The 27,853-nt window shown below is 55.8% G+C and overlaps 2 protein-coding genes and 1 long non-coding RNA gene across 21 annotated transcripts in view; 1 reads left to right on the top strand and 2 right to left on the bottom strand.

Moving 5' to 3' along the window:
* ABCC3 (ATP binding cassette subfamily C member 3) overlaps positions 1-9,108 on the bottom strand; it is a 57,518-nt gene extending 48,410 nt beyond the window's left edge. Inside the window, exon 1 of the mRNA XM_030827564.1 lies at positions 8,971-9,108. Within this exon, the coding sequence (XP_030683424.1) occupies positions 8,971-9,015 (45 nt within the window). The 5' untranslated portion in view covers positions 9,016-9,108. The remainder of the gene's footprint in view (positions 1-8,970) is intronic.
* Positions 9,109-11,913: 2,805 nt separating this feature from the next.
* Positions 11,914-16,821, top strand: LOC115838294. The gene is made up of 2 exons (XR_004033292.1): positions 11,914-12,114; positions 16,511-16,821. It is a non-coding gene; the product is annotated as an uncharacterized LOC115838294 (long non-coding RNA).
* The window catches only part of CACNA1G (calcium voltage-gated channel subunit alpha1 G), a 65,267-nt gene continuing 53,781 nt past the window's right edge, over positions 16,368-27,853 (bottom strand). For 5 of the 19 annotated variants that reach the window (XM_030827448.1, XM_030827446.1, XM_030827449.1 and 2 more), the window contains 11 exons: positions 27,384-27,493; positions 26,225-26,358; positions 25,890-25,960; positions 25,693-25,771; positions 25,476-25,597; positions 24,838-25,191; positions 24,001-24,144; positions 22,035-22,169; positions 19,775-19,943; positions 19,320-19,489; positions 16,368-17,831 (listed from right to left, as the gene is read on the bottom strand). In XM_030827448.1, coding sequence (XP_030683308.1) covers positions 17,097-17,831; positions 19,320-19,489; positions 19,775-19,943; positions 22,035-22,169; positions 24,001-24,144; positions 24,838-25,191; positions 25,476-25,597; positions 25,693-25,771; positions 25,890-25,960; positions 26,225-26,358; positions 27,384-27,493 — 2,223 coding nt within the window. In that variant the 3' untranslated portion in view covers positions 16,368-17,096. The remainder of the gene's footprint in view (positions 17,832-19,319; positions 19,490-19,774; positions 19,944-22,034; positions 22,170-24,000; positions 24,145-24,837; positions 25,192-25,475; positions 25,598-25,692; positions 25,772-25,889; positions 25,961-26,224; positions 26,359-27,383; positions 27,494-27,853) is intronic. The other 14 variants (XM_030827462.1, XM_030827461.1, XM_030827463.1 and 11 more) reach the window with 6 other exon arrangements.

Genomic DNA, 27,853 nt, shown 5'->3' with positions numbered 1-27,853 from the left:
GCAGTCAGGGATATGCTGCTTGGGGGCATTTCATTGAAGGCCCAGGTGGGCAGAAGTTGTACCATGTACACCTTGTATTCTAGAGTCCTATTCAGTATTCAGTAATTTCTCAAACAGTGTGAGCCAAGGACCCACATACTCCTGCTGAGTCTCTGACATGCTGGCCCAGGGCTGGACACTGGGTCACAGGACACACCTCTAGGCCTGGTCAGGTACCCCAGTTAGTTGCCATCCAGATAGCCTGTCCCAAAGCTGCCCTGAACCCAGATCTTCAGGTCTCTGGGCCTGGAGTGTACATCCCATTTCTCTGGGCCCAGCTGGAGCCTCACCTACATGGGGCCTCTCTGGGGCACCCCAGCCTCTGACCTTTCCTTGCTTTTCCCTGGCAGCCAGTTAAGTGAGGAAAATAAAGGCCCCTAACGTTTCTCCGGCATTTTATTACTGCACTTACCTAGTTGTTATCTGGATATTGTCCCAGGACAACTTCCAGAGGTGTATAGGAGGGGCACTGTTAGGCCCAGTGTACAAAACAGAAACTACACCCACTTTGTCAACAGGTTCAAGGACGCCCAGCAGCGTGTGGCCAGGGCAGGCACCCAGACTTTGTGATGCCACACGGGGCCACTGACTCACAAGGGAGTGTGCATGTTGAGGACAGGCGCCCAGGCGTGGGGACATGGTGGGAATCGCTTTGTGTGCTTGCAGGCCGGTGGCTCTGTAAGGCGGGTGGGGAGTGGCCACAGGAAGAACCCAACCCCGATGCGGAGAATCCAGGATGGCTTCTGCCACTTTTGAGCCATGCAACTGTTGGTGAGCCCCTTCGTGCCCTTGAACCTCAGTCTCCACCTGTGAGTAATGGGAGTAATGACAGCATCCCCACAGCGGGGAGAAGGTGGGAGAGAATGAACAGCAAAGCACCTCGATGGCAACGGGACAACACTCAGGGAAGCGGGTGATGGAGCCTCCAGCTGTCAGGCCCGTGTTTCGGTTTTGCAGACACCTGCTCTGTGGCAACAACCAGGGGACCTTGGGGCTGTGAGAACTGGGTGGCTGCTTTGACCCTCAAGAGCATTCAGCCTGGGCTCCTTTCCTTGAGATAAGCATGTCCCAGCTGGGCAGAGCCCTCCCTAGGAGGCAGGGGTCACCCGCCCACACAGGCTCTCACCCCTAACTCCCTATTTGGCTCACTCCAGACCCTGAGCCAGGACATCATCTATGGGACATGTCATACAAAACACGTCCAGAACTGAGCTTTTGGCCGTCCCTGCCTCTCTAGCCTGCCTGGCCCGGTATGGCAGTTCCTTCCTCCTGTCTCTTCCCAGGCCAGAGTCCTTGGAGTTGCCCCTGATTCTTCTCTTTCTCTCACATCCCACATCCGGTCTCTCAGCAAACCCTGTCCACTCTACCTTCAAATTACAGGTTGAATGGCATGACAGTGCCACATTCAACTGTTTTTTTTTTTTTTTCCCACTGTAACCTTGACCTCTTGGGCTCAAGTGATCCTCCTGCCTCAGCCTCCTGAGTAGCTGGGACTACAGGCATGCGCCACCACGCCCAGCTAATTTTTTAGTTTTTTTGTAGAGATGGGGTCCCACTATGTTGCCCAGACTGGTCTCGAACTTCTGGGCTCAAGTGATCCTCCTGCTTCGGCCTCCCAAAGTGCTGGGATTACAGGCATGAGCCACCGCACTTGACCTTCAACTGTTATTATCCATAAAAAGGCAACTTCACCTGGTGCACCCTGATAGATCCAGAATCGACCACATCTCCCCACCTCTCCTCTCTGGCAGCCCCAGCCCCACTGGCTGCCAGGCAGGTTCTCAAACCCTCCAGGCCTACTCCTGCCTGGGGCAGCAGCTCTATCCCTGGATATCCACATGCCTCATGCCCTCATCACCTGTGAGTTTTTGCACAGATCTCACCTTCTCCTGGAGGTTCACCTTGATCTTACTAATTAAAACTGTAACTCACTACCCAACCCCCGACCTGTCCCTGCTCCCCATTCCTTTTAGCCTGTTCTATTTTCCCCATAGCCCTTAACACCTTCTACGATACTATATATGTGAGTCATTTATTTTATAATTTTTAAAATTGTTTTGTAGAGATGGGGTCTCACTTTGTTGCCCAGGCTGGTCTAGAACTCCTGGGCTCAAGTGATCCTCCTGCCTTGGCCTCCCAAAGTGCTGGGATTACAGGCGTGAGCCACCGCACCTGGCCTTTATGATTCTTGTTTTACTGCCTCTTCCCACTAGAGTATATGCTCCAAGAAGACAGATTCTTTAGCTCTGTATTCTGCAGTTGATGGTATTTCCTGTTGCTTAGAGCAGGGCCTGGCACAGAGAAGGTACTCAATAACCATCTATTGGACAAACGAATAAATAGATAAATGGAGGGTGCCAACTCCAGCCCCAGCCTCTGCAGCTTCATGCCCAGGAACACAGTGTTCTCTCCCTGGTACCGAGGCCACAGTTCTTGGCACCCAGGTGGGTCTCCAACTCAAAGTCATGTGTAAAATGAAGGTGAGGACAGGGCCAGTGAAGGTTATTCCCTGGACCCTGTAACACTCCCTGAATCCCTGCAGGGCAGGATGGACGATCCCTACTCAAGGCTCTCCTCTCATTCCCGCTCTGAAGAGCACTGCTGGGAGGTGAGAGCTGAGCCCACAGCCCCCTCCCCCATCACCCACACAGTTTCCACAGCAACAACAGCTTCCTTAATAATGCGATTAAACAGCTGGATGGGGCTGATAAGGGGAAAGGTCCCGCATCCAGAATGGACCACGTGGCAGAGGCCCCCTCATGGCAGACTTCATGGTCACTGAAGCTGAAATCACTGCAGACTCATACAGGCGGTAGGTGGGGGTGAGGACTCCGGAGCCCTCTGCCCCAGCTTTGCCAGGGACTTCCCAAGCCCTGTTGACAGGCTCTGTCATGAGAAGAGTCATTACTTCCTTATTCCTGTGTGGTAGTGGAGAAGGAAGCCACCACTGCAGGGCAGCTCCTGAAGTCCCAGATAGGGAAGGGATGGACAGACAAGACCACTGACTCAGCAGCAATGGAGGCGTGGAGAGAGCAAGGACACGTGCTGATCCCTACTCACCCTCCCTCAGCCTTTGGAAGGCCTGGGGGCAGGGGTCAAAAACTGGCTGTGCTGTAATCCCAGCGCTTTGGGAGGCTGAGGAGGGTGGGTCCCCCGAGGTCAGGAGTTTGAGACCAGTCGGGCCAACATGGCGAAATGCTGTCTCTACTAAAAATATAAAAAAAAATTATCTGGGCGTGGTGGCACATGCCTGTAATCCCAGCTACTCAGGAGGCTGAGGCAGGAGAATTGCTTAAACCTGGGAGGCGGAGGTTGCAGTGAGCTGAGATCACGCCACTGCACTCCAGCCAGGGTGACAGAGCGAGACTCCTTCTCAAAAACACAACACAACAAACAAACAAACAAACAAAAATTGGTTGTGCTGCGCCTGCTGGCCCCTTGCAGGGATGGCTCGCAGGCTCAACTGGCCAATGTGCTTCTGGAAGGGGCTTTGGTTCACTGAGTTCCTGCTGTGGGCCAGGATGATCATTTCACATTCATGACAGCTGACACCCAGGGCTGATGCTGGGATTAGACCCAGGGAGTCTTGTTCCAGGGCCCAGCTCCTTCCCACGGGATTACAGTGTTTCCTGTACACCTGGCAGGACTCCCGCATGACGTCCCACCCTGGGGATAGAGCATTTGCACCCAGATCACCTTTCAGCCATGCAGCCCATTCTCATATCACCTGCTTTTTGCGATTCTTCTCACAGAGCTGAGGGGGCAGAGCGGCTAACACCTGGGTAGTGGCCTAGCTGGGGTTCTGGGAGCCCCTCAGTAGAAACCTGAATATCCAGTTAGGAGAAATCTGGCTGAACGCGGTGGCTCACGCCTGTAATCCCAGCACTTTAGGAGGCTGAGGTGGGCGGATGACTTGAGGTTAGGAATTCGAGACCAGCCTGGCCATCATGGTGAAACGCTGTCTTTACTAAAAATACAAACATTAGCTGGGCGTGGTGGCGGGCACCTGTAATCCCAGCTACTTGGGAGGCTGAGGCAGGAGAATGGCGTGAACCCGGGAGGCGGAGCTTGCAGTGAGCCGAGATTGCGCCACTGCACTCCAGCCTGGGCGACAGAGCGAGACTCCGTCTCAAAAAAAAAAAAAAAAATAAGGAGAAATCCAAGCCTAGACTTAAGGTCTCATTGACTCTCCCATCCTGCCCCCTGCCAGCTCCAACCACTGCACCCAGTACCAGAAACAGAAACAACTTGAGATTGGGGAGGGGAGGGGCCCAGCCACCCCAGCAATGGCAAACCAGGTCTCATTTCACCCCCAACTCCCCAGGGATCCTGCCCCAGTGGGGAGGACTGAACACAGTCCTGGTGCTCTGGCCCTACCTCCGGGGTGGCTCAGCTGGTCGTGCCTGCCAAGACCTTCCTCCCTGGAAGCCTGCCCAGTGTTTCAAGACCATTTCCCTGTCTGGGGGCTACAGGCGGGCTTGGCAAAGCTCCCTCCTGAATGCCACTTCCCTGACTCACTTCCTTCCTCATATCTCTCTGGCCCTCAGAGACCCAGGCCCAGGTGACGTGGGGTAACAGCAGGATTGAGAAGAAGCTAGCCTGGGGCCACAAGCAATGAAATGCCGTAGCCAGAAGCCAAGAGCTCAGAGGTCAAAGCCACCCAGCACTGGGATTGCTTGCAGCAGCTGAGATGGAGGAAAGGAGCCCCGGGAGCTCTGGCCTTGCAGGGAGGACTGGGTTCCTGAGGGGAGGGTGAGCTATGGTGTCTGCTAAGCGGAGGAGCGTCTACCTCCCCCTCAGCTTCCCCATGGATGTGCAGGTCACTGTCTTCATTCGAGAGTCAAAATACATTGGCATAGGAGCCTTGCCCATTACTCATACATTTTTGGGGCTGCCGACTAAGAAGGCAGAGGAGACCCTGATACCCAGGAGCTCTAAACTTTGAAGGGCCCTAATCATGCATGGCCTTGGCCCCCAAGCCCAAGGCTCATCCTTCCAAAATCGGGCAACTCCAGACCTGAAGCAGGCCCCAGAGCCCACCTCAGCCCTGCTGGAGCCCAGAGAAGGTGAGTCATTTTCCCAAAGTCACACAGCTGGTGAATAGCAGAATTGGGGCTAGCTAAAACAGAGCAGGAGACACAGGGAGCTGAGCCTCCAAGGGACCTGGGATCTGCTCCTCCCTAGGATGGGTAAACAGCTAAGGGAACAATGAAGTCACCTTTCCCATGTGGGCCTAACCAAGGGGAGACCCATAGGCCTCTACCAAGAGCTGCTTCTAAGCAAACTCCATATGTAGAGCAGGGAGAGAGCTAGGGAAGGAGGATTCCAGAAATCTCAGAGGAGGAACTAATGAATCCCCACTGGCCGCATTTCCCTCTTCCCAGTCACCGAATCTCAGGACCCCACCTTCTTTCCTGGCTTGAATCCTCTCTTCAGCATCTCCGCCAAGCAGTCACTAACCATGTCCTTACATACCCCCCAGTGACGGGGAGCTCACTACTTCTCAGGCAGTCCTTGCCATCTTTGGATGGCTTTCATGGTCAGGATCTTCAGATTTCTAAGCTTTGGGGCTGTCAGATCAAGGCTAATTCTGCCAACAGGTGTTTACCTGGCGGGGGATAAATAGCTCCAGGCCCTTCCTCCACATACTCCCTTCACCACCCAGGTGCTCCCAACCTCTGTGGTTCACAACAGAGAGGAATCCTGCAGGCAGAGGCCAGCACAGCAGAGCAAAGGGACCCCACCTCCTCCCTTGTTCTGAGGCACCTCTGGCCTCCTGAGTAGTGAGGTGGTTTAATTACACAGTTCACTCTTTTGGAATTTATTTCCACAAAAACTCCCAAGGCACATTCAGGGAAGTTGGTAACCTGCTTCAAAGTCGATATAGGTGAGAGAGAGAGGGATTCATACAAATCATTCACCTGGCAGGTGGTGTGTGAGTACACAGATGTGTGTACGTATGTCCCAAGGGGCATGGTCCTCTCCAGTCTCCTACCCTCAGACTGAGCCAGGAACAGCCCCCAGCTCCTGAGCAAACAGCTGAAATGGGAGCCAAGGGCCCAACAGCCCTGCCAGCTCTTTCCCTGCAGGTCTTCCCACGTCTGACATTTTCTTCTAACCCCATTTTTCTTTCTCCTCCCTCTTCCGGGGAATGTCAGAACTTGCCACCCATAGAAAGCTTCTTAGTTCTTAAAATCATTCCACATTCCCTATCTCATTTGATCAGAAAAATCTTGTGAGGTGGGTAGGGGGTGGGTTATTTCCCATTCCACTGGTGGAGAAACTGAAGCTATAAGGATGAGCTACTGAGCATCTTGGTAGATTAAATGAGCGGCCCAGAGGGGCCTGAACACCCCACCCCCTCCTTGCATTTTCACTCCTAGTTCAGGTACTTCCGGGCTGCCCTGAACCACTTCCCACAAAATGGGTCACCTACAGACCCCTAAGGTAAAGGTTCAGGGGGAGTTGTGCCTGAATAATACGCCATGCAAATGAGATGCAACACAGCACATCACAAATGAACAGCCCAGAACTCCAGGCCTTTTTTGTAACTAGGCTGTGGCAGAGGCTCTAGCTTCCAGTGTAGTCTCGCTCTCTGCTTTCAGCTGTACAAACCCTGTCATTCCCTCAGAGGATGAGCTGGGAGCCTCCTTTCTCTCTCCACGCTCCTCTCCCAGTCACCAGCCACACTAGGTGCGGCCTGGAACAGCTTTCAGGAGCCAGAAGAGAATGTGAAAGATGTTTAGAGATTGGAGTGGGAAGGGGGGTGGTCAGTTTGCCATTTAAGGTATCCAAGCAGAGATCTCACGAGGGCTTCATAAGGTAGATGAGCTGACTCCCACTGAGCCTGAATCCTCAGAGGAGGTGCATATAGCTCACAAGCATCAAGGAGAAGTGCGGGGGCCAGAGGGCCCAGAGGCTCAAAGGCTCACAGCCAGGCAATGGCAAGGCTGTAACCACAGCCCCAGGGTCCTGTTTCCCAGCCCAGCACTCCGTCTTTGATTGTCCTGTGACTTCACTCCCTTGGCCTCAGTTTCCCCAGCTCTACACTGAGGGGTTGGACTTGCTGCTTCAAACTCCCAAGCCCCCACTTTCTTGGATTCCACAATCCCACGTTAAGGTAGAGCCAGAGGATGTCTGAACATGGGACAAAAAGGGAGTCCTGAATTTCCCAACTCTGGGGTCCAGGAGACCTGTCTCTGTAGAGCCCTAAGCTCTCAGGGTTCAGGAAGCTACCCAGGAACAATGAGCCCTTGTGCCTGAAGCTTGGGCACAACTACCCTCTTGATTTTCTGCTTGGCATCCCAGGCACCACAAACCTGCCATGGTCATACCAGCCTGGCCCCACAGGCAGTGAAAGGAAGTGTGCTCATGAGGCAAAGGCACAACCTCTGGACCCTGGTGGCAATGGGACTGTCCATGCTGAATAATACATGAAGTTCCTGTGGGACTGGGAAAGAAGGGCAGTGGCAGAGAAGTTGCACCATCTTGGATTAACCTTTGGGTCACCTACAGAAAAAGAGAGAATCCCAAATATTCCTTTTTACAGTTTTTTTTTTTTTTTTTTTTTTTACCTCCATTGCCCCAAGTTTCAAAAAATCCATATAATGCCTTCAGCCCATCCTAAACACAGCCCAAGAGCATAGCTCCAGACTTATACACCTGTGCACACACGTGCACAGCACGAACTCTTGGGTAACACCCCATGTGCCTGCATGTGTGTGTACACACACACAGGGCATATATGTACAAATACACAAAACAGGAAAAAGACTTAGAGATTGGGATTCACAGGCCCTGGACACCCCTTGAATGACCACAGAGAAGCCCCTGTAATCTGAGCTCCCTCTGTAGAACGGAGACCACATGATCACTTGCCTCATAGAGGCGAGTAGGTTTTGCAAGTTGGTAAGAAAGCTCCTAGGCTGTATGCATTTAGCTCACCTGAACTGTGCTGGAGGCTGGAGTCAGCAAGCTGAAGAGCAGCCTGCCTTAGAAAGGGATTTGGAGTGAGAGTCACAAAAGGCCTGATTTTCTTTTCTTATTTATTTATTTGTTTAGAGACAGGGTCTCACTCTTTCGCCCAGGCCACAGTGCAGTGGTGTGATCATAGCTCACAGTAATCTCAAACTCCTGGGCTGAAGTGATCCTCCCACCTCTGCCTCCCAAAGGGTAGGATTACAGGCGTGAACCACTGCACCTGGCCTAAAGCCTGTTTTTCTATCCCAGCTCTGCCTTCATTGAACTGGGTAACTTTGGGCAAGTCTCTTCCTCTCTCTGGGCCTCCCTTTCTCTATGAGAAAGGAGTTGGACTACAGGAATCCCGACACCCTGCACCTATCTCCAGACTGGGGTCTGCTTCTCCCTTCTGAGTCCGGAGTGGTGGGGATGGCCTGCTCTCAGACCTCAGTCTTACCTAGAGAAAAGAAGGTGGCAGGAAACCTTCCTAAGAAGGGTGGGACACTGCACAGCCGGTCTCCCAAAACACCTGGTTGAGCAGGTGCTCTGGATGTCCTGGGGGCAATCCATGCCCAGGTGGGCAACCGAGTCCTAATCTGGGGCAGATGCCGAGGGAAGACCCTCCATCACGAACCCGCGGCTGATTGCGAAACGCTCCTTCCGCACCCGACAGAGGTGCTGGGATGGAGCCGACTCACCCAGCCGCGCACTGTGCCTCACTTTCCCGGGCTCCTCAGTGCTGCAGCCGGGAAGGGCAGAGCGGGGCAGCTCCCGGACACCGCGTGGGACCCGGCTCCTGGCGGCGCCGCCAACCTCCCTCCCGAGCCCATCGCCCCCTCCCGGGCGCCCAGGCCGTCTCAGGGGCTCCGTCCCGGGATACCTGCCGGCCCAGCGGGAAGGCAGGCGGCGGGGACCGGGCGAAGCCGGCCGACCCCGGCCCCCGCGCAGTGACCCCGGAGCCCCGCGCCTTACCCAGAACTTGGAGCCGAGCTCCCCGGAACCGCACAGGGCGTCCATGGGGCCGAGGCGCGGCGGCGAAGAAGGCGAGCGCGGTCGGACCCAGCGGCGGGCGGAGCGGGCGCCGGAGCCGCCTCCGCCCTCCGCACCCCGCGCTCCGCCCGGACCCGCCCCGCGAGCCCTACCCCGGTGCCTCTGGGTCCGGTCTCCCTGCCCCCGCCCCGCAGGTTGCGACAGCGCCTCCCTGGGAGGGACTTTGGGGCAGGGGTTGGGGCCATGCCAGGGGGGTGTCTCTCTAATACCGAGGCTGACAGTCCCGGACTAGAGTCTGTTTCCAAGGGGAACTGGGATGCACAGGCGCTCCCACCCCCGAACGACTCCGTGGGGCCGATGAGTCATTGAGTAGGGGACGTAGGGAGAGGGATTTAACAATCCTTCCTAGTAAAAAAGGAATCTTTGAGAAGGTCACGTTCCTCTCCGGAGGTCAGTTTCCTCATCTGTAAAATGGGAAGGGCTTCTGTGCTCAATCCGGAAGCTGACCTCTTCCCCATCAGGTTCCAGAGGCCACTGGCAGGCACCACGCGGGGTGTGCTCCGCGGGTGGGTACCCGTGAGGCAGGGGCGGGGGCCGCAGCATCGTCCAGCGGGGGCCTCCTGTGTCCTCTTAAACTGCTGCCCTCTTAGGCTTTGTGGCCACATCACTTCGGCACCTCTGTGGGCCTCTACTTTCACATCCGTAAAATACAGACAATCACAGAAGAATCTTCCTCCCAGGGTTCTCTGAGGATTGAATGGAAAAGGTTTGCAAAGCGTATTGCCTGGCGCACTTAGTGGGCACCCAACATGTGTGAATTCCCTCTGCTTCAGGCCGGTCAGGGTGGGGGGAAGGACAGCTGAAGCCCCCGGCGGAGCCCCACGTGAGTGTCCTCGTCCTCCTAAGGCTGAAACTCTACATTCCTGATCTGTAAAATGGGCTTGTCAGTGCTCTCCTTCTCCTGCGTGCCTCAGCTCTCCTTCCCCCGGTATCCCCTCGGATGCGGGGATCCCTCCATCTCTCAATCCCGCTGTTGCCCTGTCTTCCTTAACACAGTCCCAGCCGCTAACTCAGCACCCCTTGTTGGGGCTCAGAAGGAATTCTCCCGGGCAGATCTTTCCCTGGCCCTTCTCTTCCCTGCCTTTACCCACAGGTCTGTCCAGTTTCACCCTGGTGACCCCTTTTCTGGCCCTTGTTCTCAAGAGAAGGTGTTTCCTTCCTCCGCTGCTCAGCGGCAGGTGTGGGTGGGAGCCAGTAAGAGCGCAAAAGCGGCAAGCCACCTCCTATCTCTCTGGGCAGCCAGGAGGTCCCTAGAAGGGAAGTCTCCTTGGCTATAGGCTATCAGAACCAAGATCTGGCTGGGCATGGGATAGGGGTGGGAGTGGGGAAGGTTCCCCTTTCCCAGGCAGTCAGACCAGCGACTTCTACCCCTCCGCTGGGCAAGTTCTTTCCGCCCCTTCTTTGTCTGCCCTCTTCCCTTCCACTCATCCACACATACCGTCCCGCCACCTTCATCTCTGGGCAAAATACTTCACAGAGCTTTACACCTTGTTACAGTGTGCCTTGGGTTATATTTAATTATGAAGAATCTGTCTTCCCTGCTAATCTGAGAGGTCCCCAAGGGCAGGGACTAACTCAGTCCCCTCCAATCCCCCTCCATACCTTTTATATACTGTGTTATCTCAATAAGCTCCTTGATGTCTCTGGGACTTCATTTCTTGAGAAACGTAGAGAAGGTGATATCTAAGATCTCTTCCAGCCGTCGTGGGCCAGGCTTCTACGGCCCGGGCAGCTGGGAACCTTCCTCCACCCCTTCCATGACCCTGGTCATGGCTTCATCAGCACCCACCGCCCCTGTGTTTTGACCTTGTCTACCCACCGGCTTCCTCCAACTCTCCCTCCTCTCCCATTCCTTTTCTAGGGCTTGTGGGGTCATAGGCACCAGATCACTCTGGGCTTGAGGAGACCTGGGGACTTTCCTTTAGGGCCCTTTGGGAGGTGAGCTCCCCAATCAGACCCCCTTTCTGAGATGGAGAGCCCAGCACTAGCCTGAGCTTCCATCCGGGACTTTCCAGCCCCACAGTTGGCCAGGCAGGCCACTGGCTAGAGCTCTAGTTTTGGGCCAGGACCCTTGGGTTCTGGCTTCAGCATCGGAGCTGAAGCACCATCCCTTGTAGCCCCAGGCTTTTCTATCGCTATATCCCAAGGCTGTAGCACTGGGTTGGGCATTCTGACGGCGTGGCGGGGGACCTTGGTGATCCTCACCTTCCCCCATCTCTCTTGAGGCATTGGGGCTTTACCCCTCCAGGCCACTCAGGAAGTGTGTCCCCTTTCATAGAGCCCTTGAGTAATAACCACAATATTTCTAGGATGTTATTGTTTTGGTTGTTCTCACCAGAGCAAGAAATCTGAGGCCCTGAGACACCCTACAGCTTGCTCAGGGCCACAGAGCTTATCCCGGCACAGGCAGGAGGCGCCCCACGTCTGCCGAGGAGACCGTTTCTGCGCAGTCTCCTTGAGCAGGATGCACTTCCTGTATCCATCTTCAAGGCTGCTTGGTGCACTCTCCTACCTATACCCTACCTCCTTTTCTGCAAGTGGCAAACTTCTTCAAGAGTTCGCTCAAGCCCCCTCCCCGTCAAAGCCTTCCTTGGACCTCCCCCACCCAGTCCTGGGCTAGGAGGCTTCCCCCACTTGTAATCACTGATGTCTTGCTTACCTCCCCCAGAGGACTGTGGACACCTTGAGGGTAGGGACTGCGGTTTGTTTATCACTGTATCCTCAGCACCCAGGATAGTGCCTGGAGAAGCTGGTCCTCAGGAAGTGTTGTTGACTGATTAAGCAAACACCTCATTTCCTAAGAAGGAGTCATAGGTAACAAGGCCACTGTGTCATTAAGTACAGTCCCAGCAGTGGGCACTGCCCACTTTGCTTTTGAGTGTTCAGAACCAAGATGGTTCCTGCTGGAAGGGCTCCCGAGAAGCAGTGACAGCCTTGTGGGTTGGGCTGCAGCAGAGAAATGGACCAAACCTCCCCCAGCCTTCATGGCCCAAGCCCCATCCTCCCTCCCCAACTGACAGCTGCTCCAGGCAGGACGGATGGAGCATGTGCGGTGCCTCCCCCGCAGTGAGTGTCCCAGGGGAACCCGGCATCAGGGATTTCCTGGCAAGGAGATGGAAAGATAAAATAATTGCAAGGTACAGCTCAGAGCAAGCATGACAGCAGAGAGAAGAAAGCAGAATGGGGGCAATGGGGAGACCCAGGCACAAGAAATGCTTCGAAGGGGGAAAGGCAGGTTGGAACTGACAAGACAGAGGGGCAGGGTGTGGAATAGCAAAGCTTCCCCTCCAAGCACTGCCTGATTCCTTTTAGCCCCTTGTGGCTCCTTGGAGGCCTGGAGCACCCCTAAACCAGGCTGCAGCTCCCACGCCCCAGCCTCCCCCTTGTCCTCTCCCCTGAAGTGGGGTCTGCTTCCTCCAGACCCCAGCCTGATGGTGGCCCCACTGGCCCCACTCATGGCCCTCAGTGAGGCTGCCCCTCTGCTGCCAACCTGCACTTGATCTGATTTGGCATGCAGGGGAGAGTGCTGGCTGCTGTGCCCGATTCTGGAGTTTTCAAAGCAAGAAGAATTAATTAGCTCTGTGGGCCAGAGTCAGCAGATCCCACACCTGGAACCAAGGCTAAGACACACAGTTTCAAAGTTCTTAGCAGAATTCCCTTTTGGGGCTTAGCTGGAGCAGCTGCCTCCTTGACCTGCCTTGCTGTGCCCTGGAGTGGGACTCCAGGCCACAACTCAACTTGCTTTGAGAGTTCATTTCCCTCCTGGCAACCATTGTCCTGGATTAGCCCTGAGTCTCCTAGCTTTAGGCAGGGGATATTGAACACCGTGGGCTCAGCACTCAGATGGTGGGGATTCCTGTTTGGGCTTCTCCATACCCAAAGTCCTTCACTGGGCCCTGCAAGCCTGCTTCCTCCTTCTGAGGTTATACAGAGCACCTGTCCCTAGAAGGTGTCCATCGGTGTTGGTGCCCTCTCCCTGACTTGGTCCCTTTGCAGGAGGGGCACCAGGTGGCACCAGGTGAGGGTGCCCTGTGCCGCCACCTGGTGTCTGATGCCCTCATTGCACTGCTGTTGTCAGCCGCTCCACGGGCTGCTCAACTGGCCCAAGGGAAGAGAAAATAGGCCATGGGGCACCAGGCTGTGGCAGGTGGGGACTAGGGTGGAGATAGGAGTGAAAGCTGTTTGGAAAGTGGGCGAGGTTTAGGTAGGGCAGGGTTAGAGGAGAGGAAGAGAAAAGAGGGCGGGATGGGGAAAAGAACAGGTACCACGGGGTTCAAGGGCAGCGTTATACCTTGGAGGGGTGGAGCCTGGGAACCCACAGTGATTGCAGAGCTACCCTTGGCTGGCTCTTGGACAAGTGCCTGGAGCTGAGGGATGCCTTCTCCTGTGACTAAACCCCTCTCGCCACCATTCCCTGTGGCCAAAGGCTGGTTGCCCACCAGGTGGGAGGCTAGGGGCCTCTCTAAGCCTCTGAGTTTGCCATGCGGGGAACACGTGTGCATATTTGTATGAACATGAATGTGACTAATTTGGAAAAGCGCCCCCCCAACAAGTCATTTTTTGAGCAGGATTCTTCCCATCATGCCCCATTTCCTCCACACTGAGAAAAGACAGGAGTAGTGTGGGCTGGATGTTGGCCAGACCTAGGGTCAAATCCCAGCTCTGCCATTCCCTGGCTGTGTGACCATGGGCAATTCACTTAACCTCTCTGAACCCCGCTGCCTCATGGAGAAATAGTAATCAGACTTCCCTTGCTAGGGTGTTTTGAGGAGTGAGAGACTGCATATGAGCCTCAGATTTGTTTTTATCCCCAGCTCAGCTCACTCCTCTTCCCAGTCCCCACCCCCACACAGACCTTTTCCTGGAGTCTTGGGGGTGGAGGAAGCAGAAACAGCCAAGCTTGGGGTGGGGGCCTACAGCCGCTGTCACAATTTCTTCTGAACCCCGAAGAGGAAGGCTAAGGATAAAGGCACCAGGATAGATGTTCCTAATTCTAAAAGCCCCCACATCCCTGAAGCCCCTAGCCAGTTCCATTCTGCCCCTGGAGTCCTCATCCAAGACCTGCTGCCCCCACCAGCCACTCCCCACCCCAGCCTCCTTCAGTTTCTCTGCCCCTTACCCCCACCTGCTACGTATCCCAGAGCAGCATCAAATAACCACCCAGACAAGCAGCATGAGTTTAGCAGTTTGATATTATTATTAAGATCCAGCAGCAGCTGCTTTTCCACCTCAAAACCCTTTTAATGAGACACAACAGTTTCCATCATTGATAAAGATTTTACGTCGTTGCGGGGAGAGGTCACAGTTCTCTCCCCAACTCCCCCAAAATACCCACTTTGACTCTGCTATTAATATTTCCACATCACTATCCAGAGGCTCCCCTCCAGGCGCTGCCCTCTTCCAGAGAAACCCTCCAGGCCACAGAGAGGGCTGCTGGGGAGGGAATAGGGGAGGCTTTTTGTTTTCACCGGGCTGGTCCCTGCAGATCTCTATAGAGCAACCCAAAAGCATAGTAAGTTCACCCCAAATTCCTTGGTCCCTACTGGGAAGAGGAGGCCAGGGAAAGGGGAACCCAGAAAGAACCAGGCATGCTAAGACCCAACCTAAGCAACTCTCCAGTACTCCAGTGCTGCTGGGCTGGTGGTGGTGGGGGGTGCTGGAAGGGTGGGGAGGGGTAGGAGTCCAGCTCTCTGGCTTCACCTTGACCCAGAATCTTCTAACCACTAGAAGAATAAAAGATCCCAGAACCCCCTCCCCATATCCTCCAACCTCATTAGGGAATAGACAGCTACAGAATTCTACAAAAATATAAAAGCTTAGTCTGCAGATCCAGGTGACAGAACTCTAGGAATTTTGTACAGCTTTGCTTTTTTTTTTATCTTAAATGGCAGCCCCTACAAGCACTCCCTCTCCCCACCCAGGAGGCCAGAGGAAAAAGTTTGACATTATTGCACACCCTAAAAGGATAAAACCAGGCTTTGGCTTCAAGGAGTAGTATCAATTCTGTCCAAAAGAGCAATGAGAAAAGCTTTCACCCAGCTTAGAAAACAAAATGCTGGACAACGCCTCCAGGTCCACTCGCCCGGCAGCCTGGTGCCCCCAGCTCCCAGCTGACTGGATCAGACGGTGCGTGAGTGAGCGTTGCTACTGAGGTTTCAAGAACCCAAGCCAATCCTGGGGTTTGGAGGCCCTGGGGGCGAGGGGATAGGGCTGTTCAAGGGAGTGGGATTGGGACATATGTTTGGGAGTGGCTAGGTGACAGGCTGGCTGGACCCATGGTCACCACCTCTTGGCACCAAGATTTCAGACAAGAGAATATTGTCTGCAGTAGCACCGGACAGGTGGCCTGGGCCACGCCACTCCCCCTCTTCCTTCCTGCCTGCCCCTGGCCACCTTCACACCTCCCTCCTCCACTGGCTGCCCTTAGGCAGGCAGCAGCAGCAGTGCATGTAAACATCTTGAGCGCTCGCTCATCACTGCCCGGGGGCTCCCCACTCAGCAGCCTGGCCTCCGACCCTACCACCTCCACCAGGAGGTTGCCTCTGGACGCCCAGCCCTAGACTCTCATCCTCAGGAAGCACAGCCCACTCCGTTTACACAGCTTAATTCCACCGCAGGCAGGTGGACGAGGTCCCCATCAGACAGTGCCTGTAATGCCAGTCAGCTAAGCCCGCCCCCAAGGCAGGAGGCTGAAGTCCAGACAGCTCAGGTCACGCATCCAGCCAGAAGTATGGCAAGTCCGTGCTGAAGCTTTAGGAAGGAAAACCCAGAAACACTTCCCCCCTCCCCCACCAACCCACAGATCCAGATCTGCAGCCTCTGAGGCAACCTCCCCCAGCCTCAGTCGGCCCCATTAACTAAAACAGCTTCATTATGCCAATTTCCAGCTTTCAATGTGCGGCTGATAGCTGTCAGCAGAAATAAGAGTTAATCTGGAATTACTCCCATTCACTGAGCTGCCTAGCTAGAGGAAGCTGTAAAGCTTTGATAGCAGCAGAACAGACCCTGCCTCCCCAGCCTGCACCAGGCGGAGGGGCTTCTCCTCTCCTTCATGGCTGGGGAAGGCAGGCTAGAGGTGCAGCCTTCCAGAGCAAGGGGTTCAGGTTCTCTCCCTCTCAGACACACACACACTCACACTCATATACACACACACACTCATATACACAAACACATACACACTCATACACACACAAAGAGGCAGCCCTGAAGCTTCCCTCCCCGCCGCCCACTCCCCATCTCCAGGATCTCTCTCTCATCAATGCCATCTGGACGTGCCTAACTCTCCATCCCTTTTGCTTTTACTCTGGACCGTGATTAGCTTTTTATTTAGGAAAATTACTTTATTTTATATATATATATATATATAGATAGATAGATAGATAGATATGTATGTATGTATATATAAAAAGGTTCCATTTCATTTGTAAAATCTCATTTTTTCTTTTTCTTTTTTTCCCTACAGAAAATGATGACGAGGTTAAAGAAGAAAATAAGTTACATTACAGTTTCCAAAATGGTTCTCGCTCTCTGCTGAAGATGGGCCACCGTTGGGGCTGCAATGCGCTCGCAGTCCCAGCTTGTGCTTTGCAAGAAGAGGGAATATAACTAGACTGTTATTTTAGGTTAAAATAGCCAAGAGACAGACGCCTTCGCTTCAAAAATATTCTGAGACACATAAAAGTAGAAGGAAACAAGTCTCTTCAGTCACAAAATGTCGTACATCCCGCATATACTAGATTCAATTAATTTAATAAAATAGAATATACATAGAGATTCTGCACAAACGTATTGCTTTCTCCCAACAGCTCCTGGTGTCGGGAACCTCAGCTGCACCGGGCCTCTCCTGCCTGGAGCCAGCGTTGCCAGGGCTGCTGCTTTTAACTCTCTTTGGAAGTTCTGCTTGCAGGTACCCGGAGCCACTGAGGCAGGGAGGAGGGCCTCCACCTCCTTGGTGTCCATATGGAACTTTTGTCAGGAATATAGCCCAGGAGGAGGAGCTAGGACTTGGCACCCAGTGGAGAAAGGTGAGTGGGAAAGTGGGGCAGGACTCAGGGGTCCAGGTCTGCTGGGTCAGAGGATAAACCGGAGAGACTCAGCACATCTTTCTTTGGGGAGGGCGAGGCAGCCATGCTGTCAGGCGGGCCAGAGGCCAAGGGCTCCTTGGAGTCGCTGGACGGAGCCCTCCTCCGGAGGCAGACGCCAGGGCTGGGGAGGGGCCGAGGACCTTGGCTCTCAGGGGGGTCTATGGAGATACTGGGCGGGCTGAGTTTTTTCTTGGGCCGGCTCCCAGGACCCCCAAGAGGCTGGCCCCCAAGGTTAGAGGGGTCTGTGCCCAGGTGAGGTTGGGAGCCGCTGTCCAGGCAGCTGACGGCGATAGAGTGTCTCCTCTGCTCATCCAGCCAGGAGGTGGCCCGGCGCTGGCAGCTCTGGGCCTCCACGCTGTAGCACTTCTTCAGGTCCCGTGGGGATGGGGGCTCCTCCCGGCCGCCAGGGGGCAAGAGGTCTCCTGAAATCCAGCTCAGCTCCGTGTCCAACTCTAAGCTGCTTCTGGTCTCTGGAGGGCCCTTGCCCCAGTTGGGTTCTGGGCCTGGGCAAGGGGCTGGTGGGGGCATGTGCTTGGAGATCTTGCCGTGGCTGCGGGAGTGCTGCTGTGCCTGGGTGCTCGACTGGCCCCAGAAAGAGTAGGCCCGGGCCAGGGGCGGGGAGGGCCCACTCACCTCTGCCAGCAGGTCTTCCCGGCTGCCCAGGCCCTGAACGTCCAAGGAGTCAGTCCTTATTGCTGCCTATATGGGGTGGGGGAGGGCTCAGCCCCGCAGTCTCCTCTCCAGCATGGACCAGCCCTCCTGTCAAGCTGGCTGTGCCCCCCGCCCACCACCGCCATGCACAGCAGGACCATCCTAAGCGGAGGTCCTGGTAGCCGCTCTTACTAGGAGATAGGAGTCATTGCAGCCTGACCTCTGTGGTCCACCATGCCTCCTCTCTCCCCACTAAACCCTGTCTTCCCTCCCCTATGCTCTGGTCTCCCCTAAGCCTGCGAGAATCGCTCTCTCTGCAGCCCCTGCCTCCTGGGATATGAGAGAGAAGCCAGGCCATCTCCGCTCACTGAGCTGGCTCCTTCATGCCTCCCTGCCTCTGCCTAGACTTCCCCTTTGGCTCTGAATACCCTTCCTGATTGGCAAGAATCCCTCGATTTTACGGACTCAGGTTCTCTGTGACACAGTGTGTGACAGTCTCCGTCCCCAAGTAAAACCGACCCCTTCCTCTTCTGTGTCCCTGCTGCCCCCCACACATGGGTGTCTGGCAGCTGTGAGCTGAGGCTACAATGATCTGATGGCAGGTATGTCTCCACTATTAGACTGTGAGCTTCAGGGGGCAGGGGCTGCGTCCCCGGTGCCTGGCACACAGAGGCTGCTTAGTGACTATTTGCAGAATGGATAAAGGCTGTGCCTGCTCCCCCAACCATGTGGGATTGAGATTCTCATGTGTCCACGCTCATGCCTCAGGACACACACATGGCATGGGCTGTGGCCTTATCACAGGTGGTCTCTGGGGCCGGGCGCGGTGGCTCACGCCTTTAATCCCGGCACTTTGGGAGGCTGAGGCGGCCGGATCACCTGAGGTCGGGAGTTCGAGATTAGCCTGACCAACATGGAGAAACCCCCATCTCTACTAAAAATACAAAATTATCCAGGCATGGTGGCGCATGCCTGTATTCCCAGCTACTCGGGAGGCTGACGCAGGAGAATCGCTTGAACCCAGGAGGCGGAGGTTGCGGGGAGCCGAGATCGTGCCATTGCACTCCAGCCTGGGCAACAAGAGCAAAACTCAAAAAAAAAAAAAAAAAGGAATGTGGGCTCTGGAAGGTGGGCCCCTGGCTTGGCCAAAAGTGAAGACACTTAAAACCTGCCTTGTGCCCCATAGCTCCGTCCAAAGTGTGGAGAAGAATTGGGAGGCAGCTGTGGTTGGTGAGGAAGGAAAGATCAGAGACTGGGGTTCTACTTCCGACCAGATAGGTGTGACCCTGGGCAAGCACTACCCCTTCTGGTCTCCAGGCCTCCTCAGTGGAACAAGGAACCTGGCACAAATTTTAAGAAGGCACAGACCACCTCTGCTTTGCCCAGTACCGTGTCCCTGGTATCTGCAACTGAGCCTGGCACATCACTGGCACACAATAAATATTTGCTGGAAGAATGAAAGTGTCAACCCAGGTTATCACCAGCAGCAGAGGGTCCAGCCCCCAGGCCTGTGCCTGCCTTTCCACATCTGCTCACCTGGCGCCTGAGTGGCCTCTGAGCCAAAGGGGAGCGTCCTGGTGGGGGCAGTTTGGGGATGGTGCCCCAGGTTGGGGTGCTGTGGGGCTGGAGCAGATGAGGTGCATCTTTGGGAAGCTGCAGGATGTAGCTGGTATCTGCTGGCTGGGAGTGAACGGACAAGACGGAGCCTGTGGAGGGAGGGAAGCAGGGGAGGGGTGGGGGGGAGAGAATGCAGCTGGCAGGTTCAGGGGAGCAGGCTCCCACCTGAGCCCTCCCTTCCACTGTCTCCCCCTCATCAGGGCCTCTACCCTTACCCCCTGGACTCAGAGCCATTCCCCCAGGCTGGAGGCTCCCCTGAGGTCAGAGAGACCTCTTTGGCTGCCTCAGTTCCCCGTCCCCTCAGATCAGGACTGGCTTAGGCCAGGATGGAATCTCCCTGTGTGAGCCAAATTGGCCTGCTCTAGCCCTGGTACCTGACTGAGCTTTGGGGAGCCCCCAGCCCCTGTGTCCCAGGGGCCCCTCGGCAGTGCTCCCGTGCCGACACATGTAGCTGTCATTGGGCAGAGAGTGCGTTCGGCTGACCCCAGACTTCCGCACAGTCAGTAAGTCTGGTCCTGGCAGCTCCGTGGGGTGGGGCTGCATCTGCAAAAGGAACAGGGGAGGGAGGTGGAGAAAGAGGGTGTTTCTGGGTTTGGTAACTGAGGCAGCGCTGACAATAGAAAGCAGCAGCGCCTCCCACCCAGCCCTCACCCCCATGCCCTCCCAGGACAAGGTAGAGATGGGCGTGAGCATGGCTGGGGAGAGGGGTAGACACAGGGATGAGCCCTCCACACCCGGGGAGGAAGCAGGTAGGAGGGGGTCTGGGCAGCTGGGAGAGTCTGCAGGCCCTGCCCCCCACCCCCTGCAAAACTGCACACATTGCATCACCTTTAAGCTCCCACTGTGGTGGTGGAGGGGCGGGGAGGTATCCAGAGAAGGGAGAGCAGCCCCCAGCCTCCAGCCCTGCAGGTGGCTCACAAGCTCGTTCTAAAGGCCCCATTTAGAGGCTCTGAAGGGAGTCCCGGTGTCCACAGGGATGGGCTGGGGCCCTGACCCAGAGCAGCTCAGGGGAGGATTAAAAGCTAACAGCAGGCCAGGCACAGTGGCTGGTGGCTCATGCCTGCAATCTCAGCACTTTGGGAGGCCAAGGTGGGCAGATTGCTTGAGCTCAGGAGTTTGAGACCAGCCTGGGCAACATGGCAAAACCCCATTTCAAAAGAAAAAAAAAAAATTTAGCTGGATATGGTGGTGTGGCACCTGTAATCCCAGCTACTCCGGAGGCTGAGGTGGGAGGATTGCTTGAGCCCAGGGGGTCAAAGCTATAGTGAGCTGGGATCGTATCACTGCACTCTAGCCTAGGCAACAGAGTGAGACCCTGTCTCAAAAAAAAAAAAAAAAAAAAAAAAGGCCAACAGCAGCCCCTACAACCCTGTGCTGTCGGGGGGTGGGTGGAGGTGAGGGGGAGAGGACCCTCCCAAGGAGCAGGGACCAGGCAGCTCAGGAGAGCTTGCAGGTTGCAGGCTGTTCATCCAGGTCTTACAGCAGCCCCAGGTCCCAGCACAGGGCCTGGGTTGGGTTCAGGTGGGTTGAATGGCAGATGACCACCAGAAGCGTGTCACAGCTGGCTCCCTGACCTCCACTTTAACCAATAACTCTGGCAGGTGAAAGTGGAGGCCAAATTCAGCTGCTCCCTTAGTGGACAGACTTGGGGTGGGAGTGGGGTTGTTGCTCTGTTTCAGAGAAGGGAGGTACTCAGCCTTGGACTCCAGCATGAGGGAGCCTAGGTTTGTTCTCAAGTGGTTTCTCCATCACTCTGTGACCCCCTTCCCCCTGAACCCTTCACCCCTTGTTCCCAGGGAGGCTGTAGGGGTCCTGTACCCATGCAGGCCCAGCCAGTTAAATAGCCCCAGCAGGCCTGAGGATGGCTAAGTTGGAGGACAATCTTACTTTGCTTCCCGTCTCAGCCCCAGGCTCCACTTCTGCCAGCCACCCAAGACCCCTAGGGACACCCCAGCCGGTGGTCCAGTCCCTGCCTCAGCTGGGCCCTCCTCTGACAACAGGAGGGGAACAGTGGGGAGGAGGGGGCTGCTCACAGTCAGAAGGGATGGGAGCTGGAGAAGGGAAAGGGTAGGGAAGCTGTCAGAGCACAGAGAAGCCCCTTTCACCCCACTGAGTTTGGTGAAGACGCAGGGACACACAGGGACAGTGACGGAGGAGATAGGAACAGCGCCCCAGGTGAAGAAGGGCATGGCAGTGGTGGCTCTCACCCACGTGGTGTGAAGGTCTCATGTTGTGGGGGGGTAGGGTGGGGTGGGGAGGAGGGGGCAGGGACAGGGAGGGCTGGCTTGCACAGGGCTCCAAATTCATAGACTGACTCTGATGACACCTGTTTTGGGCCGTGTCACTCCTGGGTGTCTGGATTCACTTTTCCATAATGGCTGCCATTGCCCCTATACCCTTCAGGGCAAGGCCCCAATTTAATCGTATCTAATCTCTTTGTCGCCAGTGGGGGACCTGAAGACCTTGTGCCAGCAAAGCATGGGCCACCGTGGGCCTGACAGCTGATGCCTCTGGGTGGAGCCTGGCAGCAAACTGAGAGGAGGCGGCCCCAGGACCCTCCCTGGGCCAATCTGGAGCCCTGCAGCCAGCCCAGCCCCGGGGTGGCCGGGAGCAGTGAGGGCAGTGTGTATGTACATTGCTCTCCGGGACACTAAGTAAGAGTGTGTGCATGTCATCAGGCAAAGAGTCATCCGTCAGAGCTAGAGAGCAGGACGGTTCAGACACAACCTCTGACGTCAGAGACAGAGCCTCCATCTCAGCTAGAGGGATCTAGACAGGGAGAGAGATGATCAGGCATGAGAAACCAGGACAGCGCACACGCGCGTGCACACGCACACACACGCTGTCTCTCAGTCCCCACTTCCCCTTTTGCACGAAGCACAGGGGGCGGGAAAAAAGGCATCCCTTCTCTCTCCCCACCCTTTCCCCAAACAAGTTGACAGTGCCTCCCCGCACCCACTTCAACCCCCTGCTCTGATCAGAGAGGCTGCGGCAGGCACTGAAGAGCCAGAGCAAACACTGACAAAGCGAGGAGACACAGAAACGCATTCTAAAGATACCCCAGGAGCCTTCCCAGCCCTCCCACACCACCACCCAGGGAGGGAGCGGGAGGACTGAGGGCTTTCACTCTCAAAAAGATGATACCAAAAAAAAAAAAAAAAATGAAGAAAGGCCAGTAAAGCACTGTCTCTCCTCCCGGCACAGACAGAGCGGCACGGCGGGCGCCGGGGACAATGCAGCCAATCTGACGGCTGTTTTCTGCCTATTCTCTCGGCTTCCAACAGCCTAGCAGGACTTGGCCTGCCCCCAGATTCTGGCTTCTCCCCTCGTGGGCCCTCCTCCGCCTGCCTGCAGCCCGCCCGCCCTCTCCAACTTGGGCTCTGGGAAGTGTTCTCCTCCCGTCCGCCCGAAGTGGGCACACTCGGGTGGGCCGCCACACCATCTGGCTGGCTCACCTGGGAGCCAGGGAGTGCCTCAGTGCCCACGGGATGCTAGGGGACAGTTGGACCATCCCTCCCGGAGCCCCATCACCTTCCCATCGTGTCCTCTTCTCCCACAACCTTTCCCTGTGAGCCTCTTTTAGGAAGGGGAGGCCTCAGAAAGGGACTCGCTTTCCCACTGATCATTCTAGGTCATTGCCAGATCTGAGACTGAATCCCAACAAGAGGCAAGGTCCCTTCCCACGTGAGGATCACTGTCCATATTTTTGGGATCAGGCTAAAGGCTTCCTAAGAACCTGCCTGTCCCGCCACCCAAAAGGGCCTCTGGAGGACTCAGCTTTTCTATCTGTAGCTGACACCTGTCTCCACTCCGGGTCTGCAGCCTCTCACCTAGGTGGAGGGAGGGTGGGGCCCTCTGTCACGTGGTAGTGGGTGGTGGTGAGGGGATCAAGAGGAGGGGAGGAGGGCAGGAACAGCCCAGAAAGTAGAAGACCTGGAATTAGATGGGACTGGGGGAGAGGGCCATGTGGCGCTGTGGGAAGGGGCCGGGCTTGGGCAGGAAGCCAAGTCCTATTTCACACCAAGTTCTCAAAATCCACTCCCAGCTGGAGCCTTCTATCTCTCTCAGGACAGAAATCAGTGACTCCTGACAGCACTCACCATGCCCAGTGGGCTCCACGGCTTAAAAAGCCACCAAACTGACGACTGGCAAGTGTGTGCTGGACACGAGTGGATAGACAGACTGCAGCTTGGCAGAGGGCTCCCTGGCCACCTACACTGTCTCCAGAGGCCTTCCTCCCTGGATCTGATACCTCCTTCCCTCCACCCCCTAAGGTCCCACTGCTAACTTATCTTCTGCCCCATCCCCCCTTTTCTCTTCCAGATTCCTACAAATCCCCTCTCCCCTCCCCAAGCTCTTCCTCCACAGTCTTCTCATCAGAGGGGCAATCTCAGCAGCCCTGCCTTCCAGCTCTTTTCAGGAGGTGAACTCAGCCTAGAAGAACCCCTGACTGCTTCTTGCACTCAACTGAGGCCCCGAGGCTGCACTTTCTACAGATACCCAGTGGGCAGGAACACTCCCAACTTCCCCAGAAGCATGGCACAGCGTGGCACAGCCCAGCGCGGTCAGGGGAGAGGGCACAGCACAGGGGCACAGTAACCTGTGGGTCGGAGCCTCCCAGGCTGGGGGCACAAGGGAAGGCAGAGGGCTGGCCCCCTGGGCCTGCCAGCTCGTCCATCAGCTTCAGCTCCCACTCCAGGGAGCCCTGGATCAGCAGGGATATGGTGTCAAACAGCTGCCTGTCCTGGGGAGCCAGCCCATAAGGGGAGCCGGAGAGGCAGGGGAGCGGGGGTCAGAGGTCAGTGATGGGAAGTGTCGTGGAAGGGGATTGACGAGAGACACAGGGGGAGAAAGAGGTGACACCCAGACAACACACATGCACACACACAAAAACACACACAAACACACACACACACACAGCAACAAAGAGACAGGAGGGGGTGGGGAAGAGGGAAGGCGGAGGAGGAAGGAGAGATGGGAGATGGAAAATGAGTAGAGCCCACGGCGGGGGGAGAGAGAAAGAGAGAGAGGTAAAGGGTAAAGAGAAGATAAAAGGATGGAGAGATGGAAGAGAATCAGGCAGGTTAAAGGGTGGGTAGGAAAGAGATTTGGCAGTCGGGTAAGGGTAAGAAAGAAACAAGAAGGAAACAGAAAACTTAGCCTTGAACCTATGAGTCAGGAAGGGGAGGCCAGACCAGGCTGGAGGAGCAGGGCATGGCTAAGCTGGCCCGTCTGCTGGGGTGGCCCTGTGGAGTGAGTGTGGGCAGCCATCCCTGGGGAGGGGCAGTGACTGCTCGCTCAGCATCCAGGACGGAGGGCGGGAGGCTCCAGGAGGAGCCCTAGGGTGTGCGTGCTGCCCGCTTGGCTCCCGCCCGCCACCCTCTACACCCTTCTCCTGCCCCAGCTCCTCTCATGGCCGGGGTGGATGTCTGCTCACCGTGGGGTGCTGCAGGGAAAAGTGGGAGGCTGATCTTGCATGGGCCGCTGGGTGCGGAGCCCCAGGTTTGGGGCTGTCGGGGCTGTCGGGGCCCTCAACCCCAGGCCAGAGGAAGGGGCTGCCCAGTGGCGAGTGGGGCTGGGGGCTGAGGGTCTTCATCTCCAGCTCCAGCTCAGCCTCCAGTTCGGCCTCCTCCTTGGCCTCCTTGTTGCTCTCCTCCAGGTGCTTCATCAGCACGGCGATCACCACGTTGACTAGCACGAACTGGGCCGTCAGCACGAAGGACACAAAGTAGATAGGCGAGATAACCGTGTTGTAGCAGGTGGACTCCTGGTCGCAGTCCCGGAGGGTGTCCTGGGGAGGGTGGAATAGAGGGGTGAGGCTGGGGAGGGCAGTGGTTGGTGTCACAGAGCATTGGAGGATGGGAAGGAAGGGGAGGAGGGGGGAGTGTCTGGGGGCAGAGGAGCACTACAAGTGTGAGTCAGAGCATGTTCCTGGGAGAGGCGGTTCCAGAGTGTTCTAGCACCGGGGAGAGAAGGTCACATGCTTTTATTTGTGGCCAATTCATCTTCCCAAGGAATCCTAGCCCAGGAAGTGGGGCTGCCTCCCTGGAGCCTAGGCCAACCCTAGGCCCTTACCTTCATAATGCCGTTCCAGTTGTCACCTGTGGAGACTCGGAAGAGGGTTAGGAAGGCCATGCCAAAATTCCGAAAGGTGGCATGCCGGCCCAGGCCCTCACAGGGGTGTGTCTCGTCACACTCTGGGGGAGGAGGGAAAGGGGGAGAGGCCCATGTTAGTCCAGGAACCCCCTGGTCTCCAGCCCTGGCTCCTCCACCCTCCCCTACCCCAACTCACCTAGGTCTCCAAAGAGCTCCACGCCCAGAGCTGCAAAGATGAAAAACAACAACATGAAGAGAAGTCCCAGGTTCCCCACCTGGAAAAGAGGAGAAGAAATAGAAACGATGCTGCTGGGTCTCCCAGTCAGCTTCTCTGAGCCCCTTCCCTCTGAAAAGCACCTCCCCCTCCCCAGAGGCCCCCCACCTTCCGGCTACCTGGGGCAGGGCCTGCATCACCGTGTCCAGCAGCGCCCGCATGCCCACAGCCATCTTCAGCAGCTTCAGCACTGCAGAATAGGACAACGTCATGAGCTGGCCCCTTTGGGTCCCTGGCCAGACAGCTGGCAGAGTCAGGGCCAGGGCTGGACTGGGGTTGCTGGGATGGCATCCCCACCCTCAGCCCTGTCCCCAGCCTCCCTTGGCAGAAGCTGGGAGAAAGACCCATGGGAACCCACAGCCACCCAGGCCTTGGCCAGCCACAAAGCCGACCCTTGCTCTCTCTCCCTGTGCTGGTCACCCTAGGAGGGCAGGTGTGTGGGCTGGGCACCAACCTCGGGCAATGCGCAGCACCCTCATGATGCGGATGATGGTGGGGTTGATGGGCAGCGAGGCGTTGACCTCGATTTCCTCTAGCGTGATGCCCATGATGGACAGCAGCACAATGGCGAGGTCCAGCTGGTTCCACCTGGAAAGCCCAGAATACAGCTCCCTGAGTTGGGGGAGGGGGTTCCTGGAGGAGGGGGCAGACGTGGCACAGAAAGACAGGGCTGGAAAGGAGGGCAGACATCAGCAGGTCCAGCCTCCCATCCCACAGAGAATAGGCATGGCTTATCTAAGGCCACACAGCCAACTGGTGGCATGAGTAGGACTAGGACTTTAGCTCAAAAGCCTCTGCTTTTCATTTGTATTCATTTGCTTTTTTTTTTTTAATTTAGCACTTACATGGTGTTCACTATGCACCAGGCACTTTTAAGGGCTTTACAAATAGGAACTCACACCTGCAGTCCCAGCACTTTGGGAGGTTGAGGTGGGAGGATCACTTGAGCTCAGGAGTTTGAGAACAGCCTGTGCAACATAGTGAGACCCTGTCTCTACTAAAAATAAAAATAAAAAATAATTAGCTGCGTGTGGCAGTGGGTGCCTGTCGGGAGACTGAGGTGAAAGGACAGCTTGAGTTCAGGAGGTCAAGGCTGCTGTGAGCCATGACTGAGCTGCTGCACTCCAGCCTGGGCATCAGAAACAAAACGAAACAAAACAAAAAACACCCTCAAAACCGAATAGGAATTCATAATCTCACAGCCCTGTGATGTGGATACTATTATTTTCTCTCATTTTACAAATGAGGAAACTGAGGCACAGAGAGGTTAAGTAACTTACCCAAGGCCACCAGCTAGTAAGTGGTGAGACCAGGATTCAAGTCCAGCTCAGGCAGTCTGGCTCCAGGCTCTGTGCTCTTAAGCCCCAGGCTAGGGGTCACATTGATTTCTAGCTGCCAGCATACCCCAGGCCCTGTCTTGTCAAATTCTCTCCATGCCTTCCCATCTCCTGGTCCTGGATGGTCCCTAGTCCCCTACATCGGCCACAGGGTGGCGGCTGAACCCCAGGAATTAAGAAAGGTCTTAGACACTATGCCTTCCTGGGTATTTCCCCAAGAGACTCATTCCTTTCTATCTCTACGCAAGTCCCCGAGACCCCCCTCTTCTCCGTTACCTGTCCTGGAAGAACCGACGGAAACCAAAGGCCACAAGTTTGAAAACTGACTCCAAGACAAAGATGACAGTGAAGATGTAGTTGCAGATCTTCAGAGCCTCATCCAGAATCTGGCAGGGATGGGGGCAAGATGCAGGGTCCCTTAAGGCCCAGGGCTGGGGCTTAACGCCCCCTCCATCATACCGCCCAGGTCTGAGAGGCAGGGGAACTCTAACGATACCTGTCTTCTCTGTTCCCGCCATGATGGCTGGCCACTAGCCACCACCCCGGAAGGGAGTAGGGTACTTATTCACATGAATGAATCAACCTTATGCTAAAGGATCTTTCTCCTTGGGAGATGGTGAGGAGATCACATGAGAATGTACTAGATGACACAGCATGCCAGGACTGGAAGGGGCCTTGTGCATTACAAATTCAACCCCCTCATTGGATGGATGGGGAAACCGAGGGCTGGACAAGGCAGCCAAGGG

Source organism: Nomascus leucogenys, chromosome 14 (assembly GCF_006542625.1).
Source record: "Nomascus leucogenys isolate Asia chromosome 14, Asia_NLE_v1, whole genome shotgun sequence".
NCBI classification, from domain to species: domain Eukaryota; kingdom Metazoa; phylum Chordata; class Mammalia; order Primates; family Hylobatidae; genus Nomascus; species Nomascus leucogenys.
Note: the sequence above shows the minus strand (reverse complement) of the source record. Positions and strands in the feature narration are given on the sequence as shown.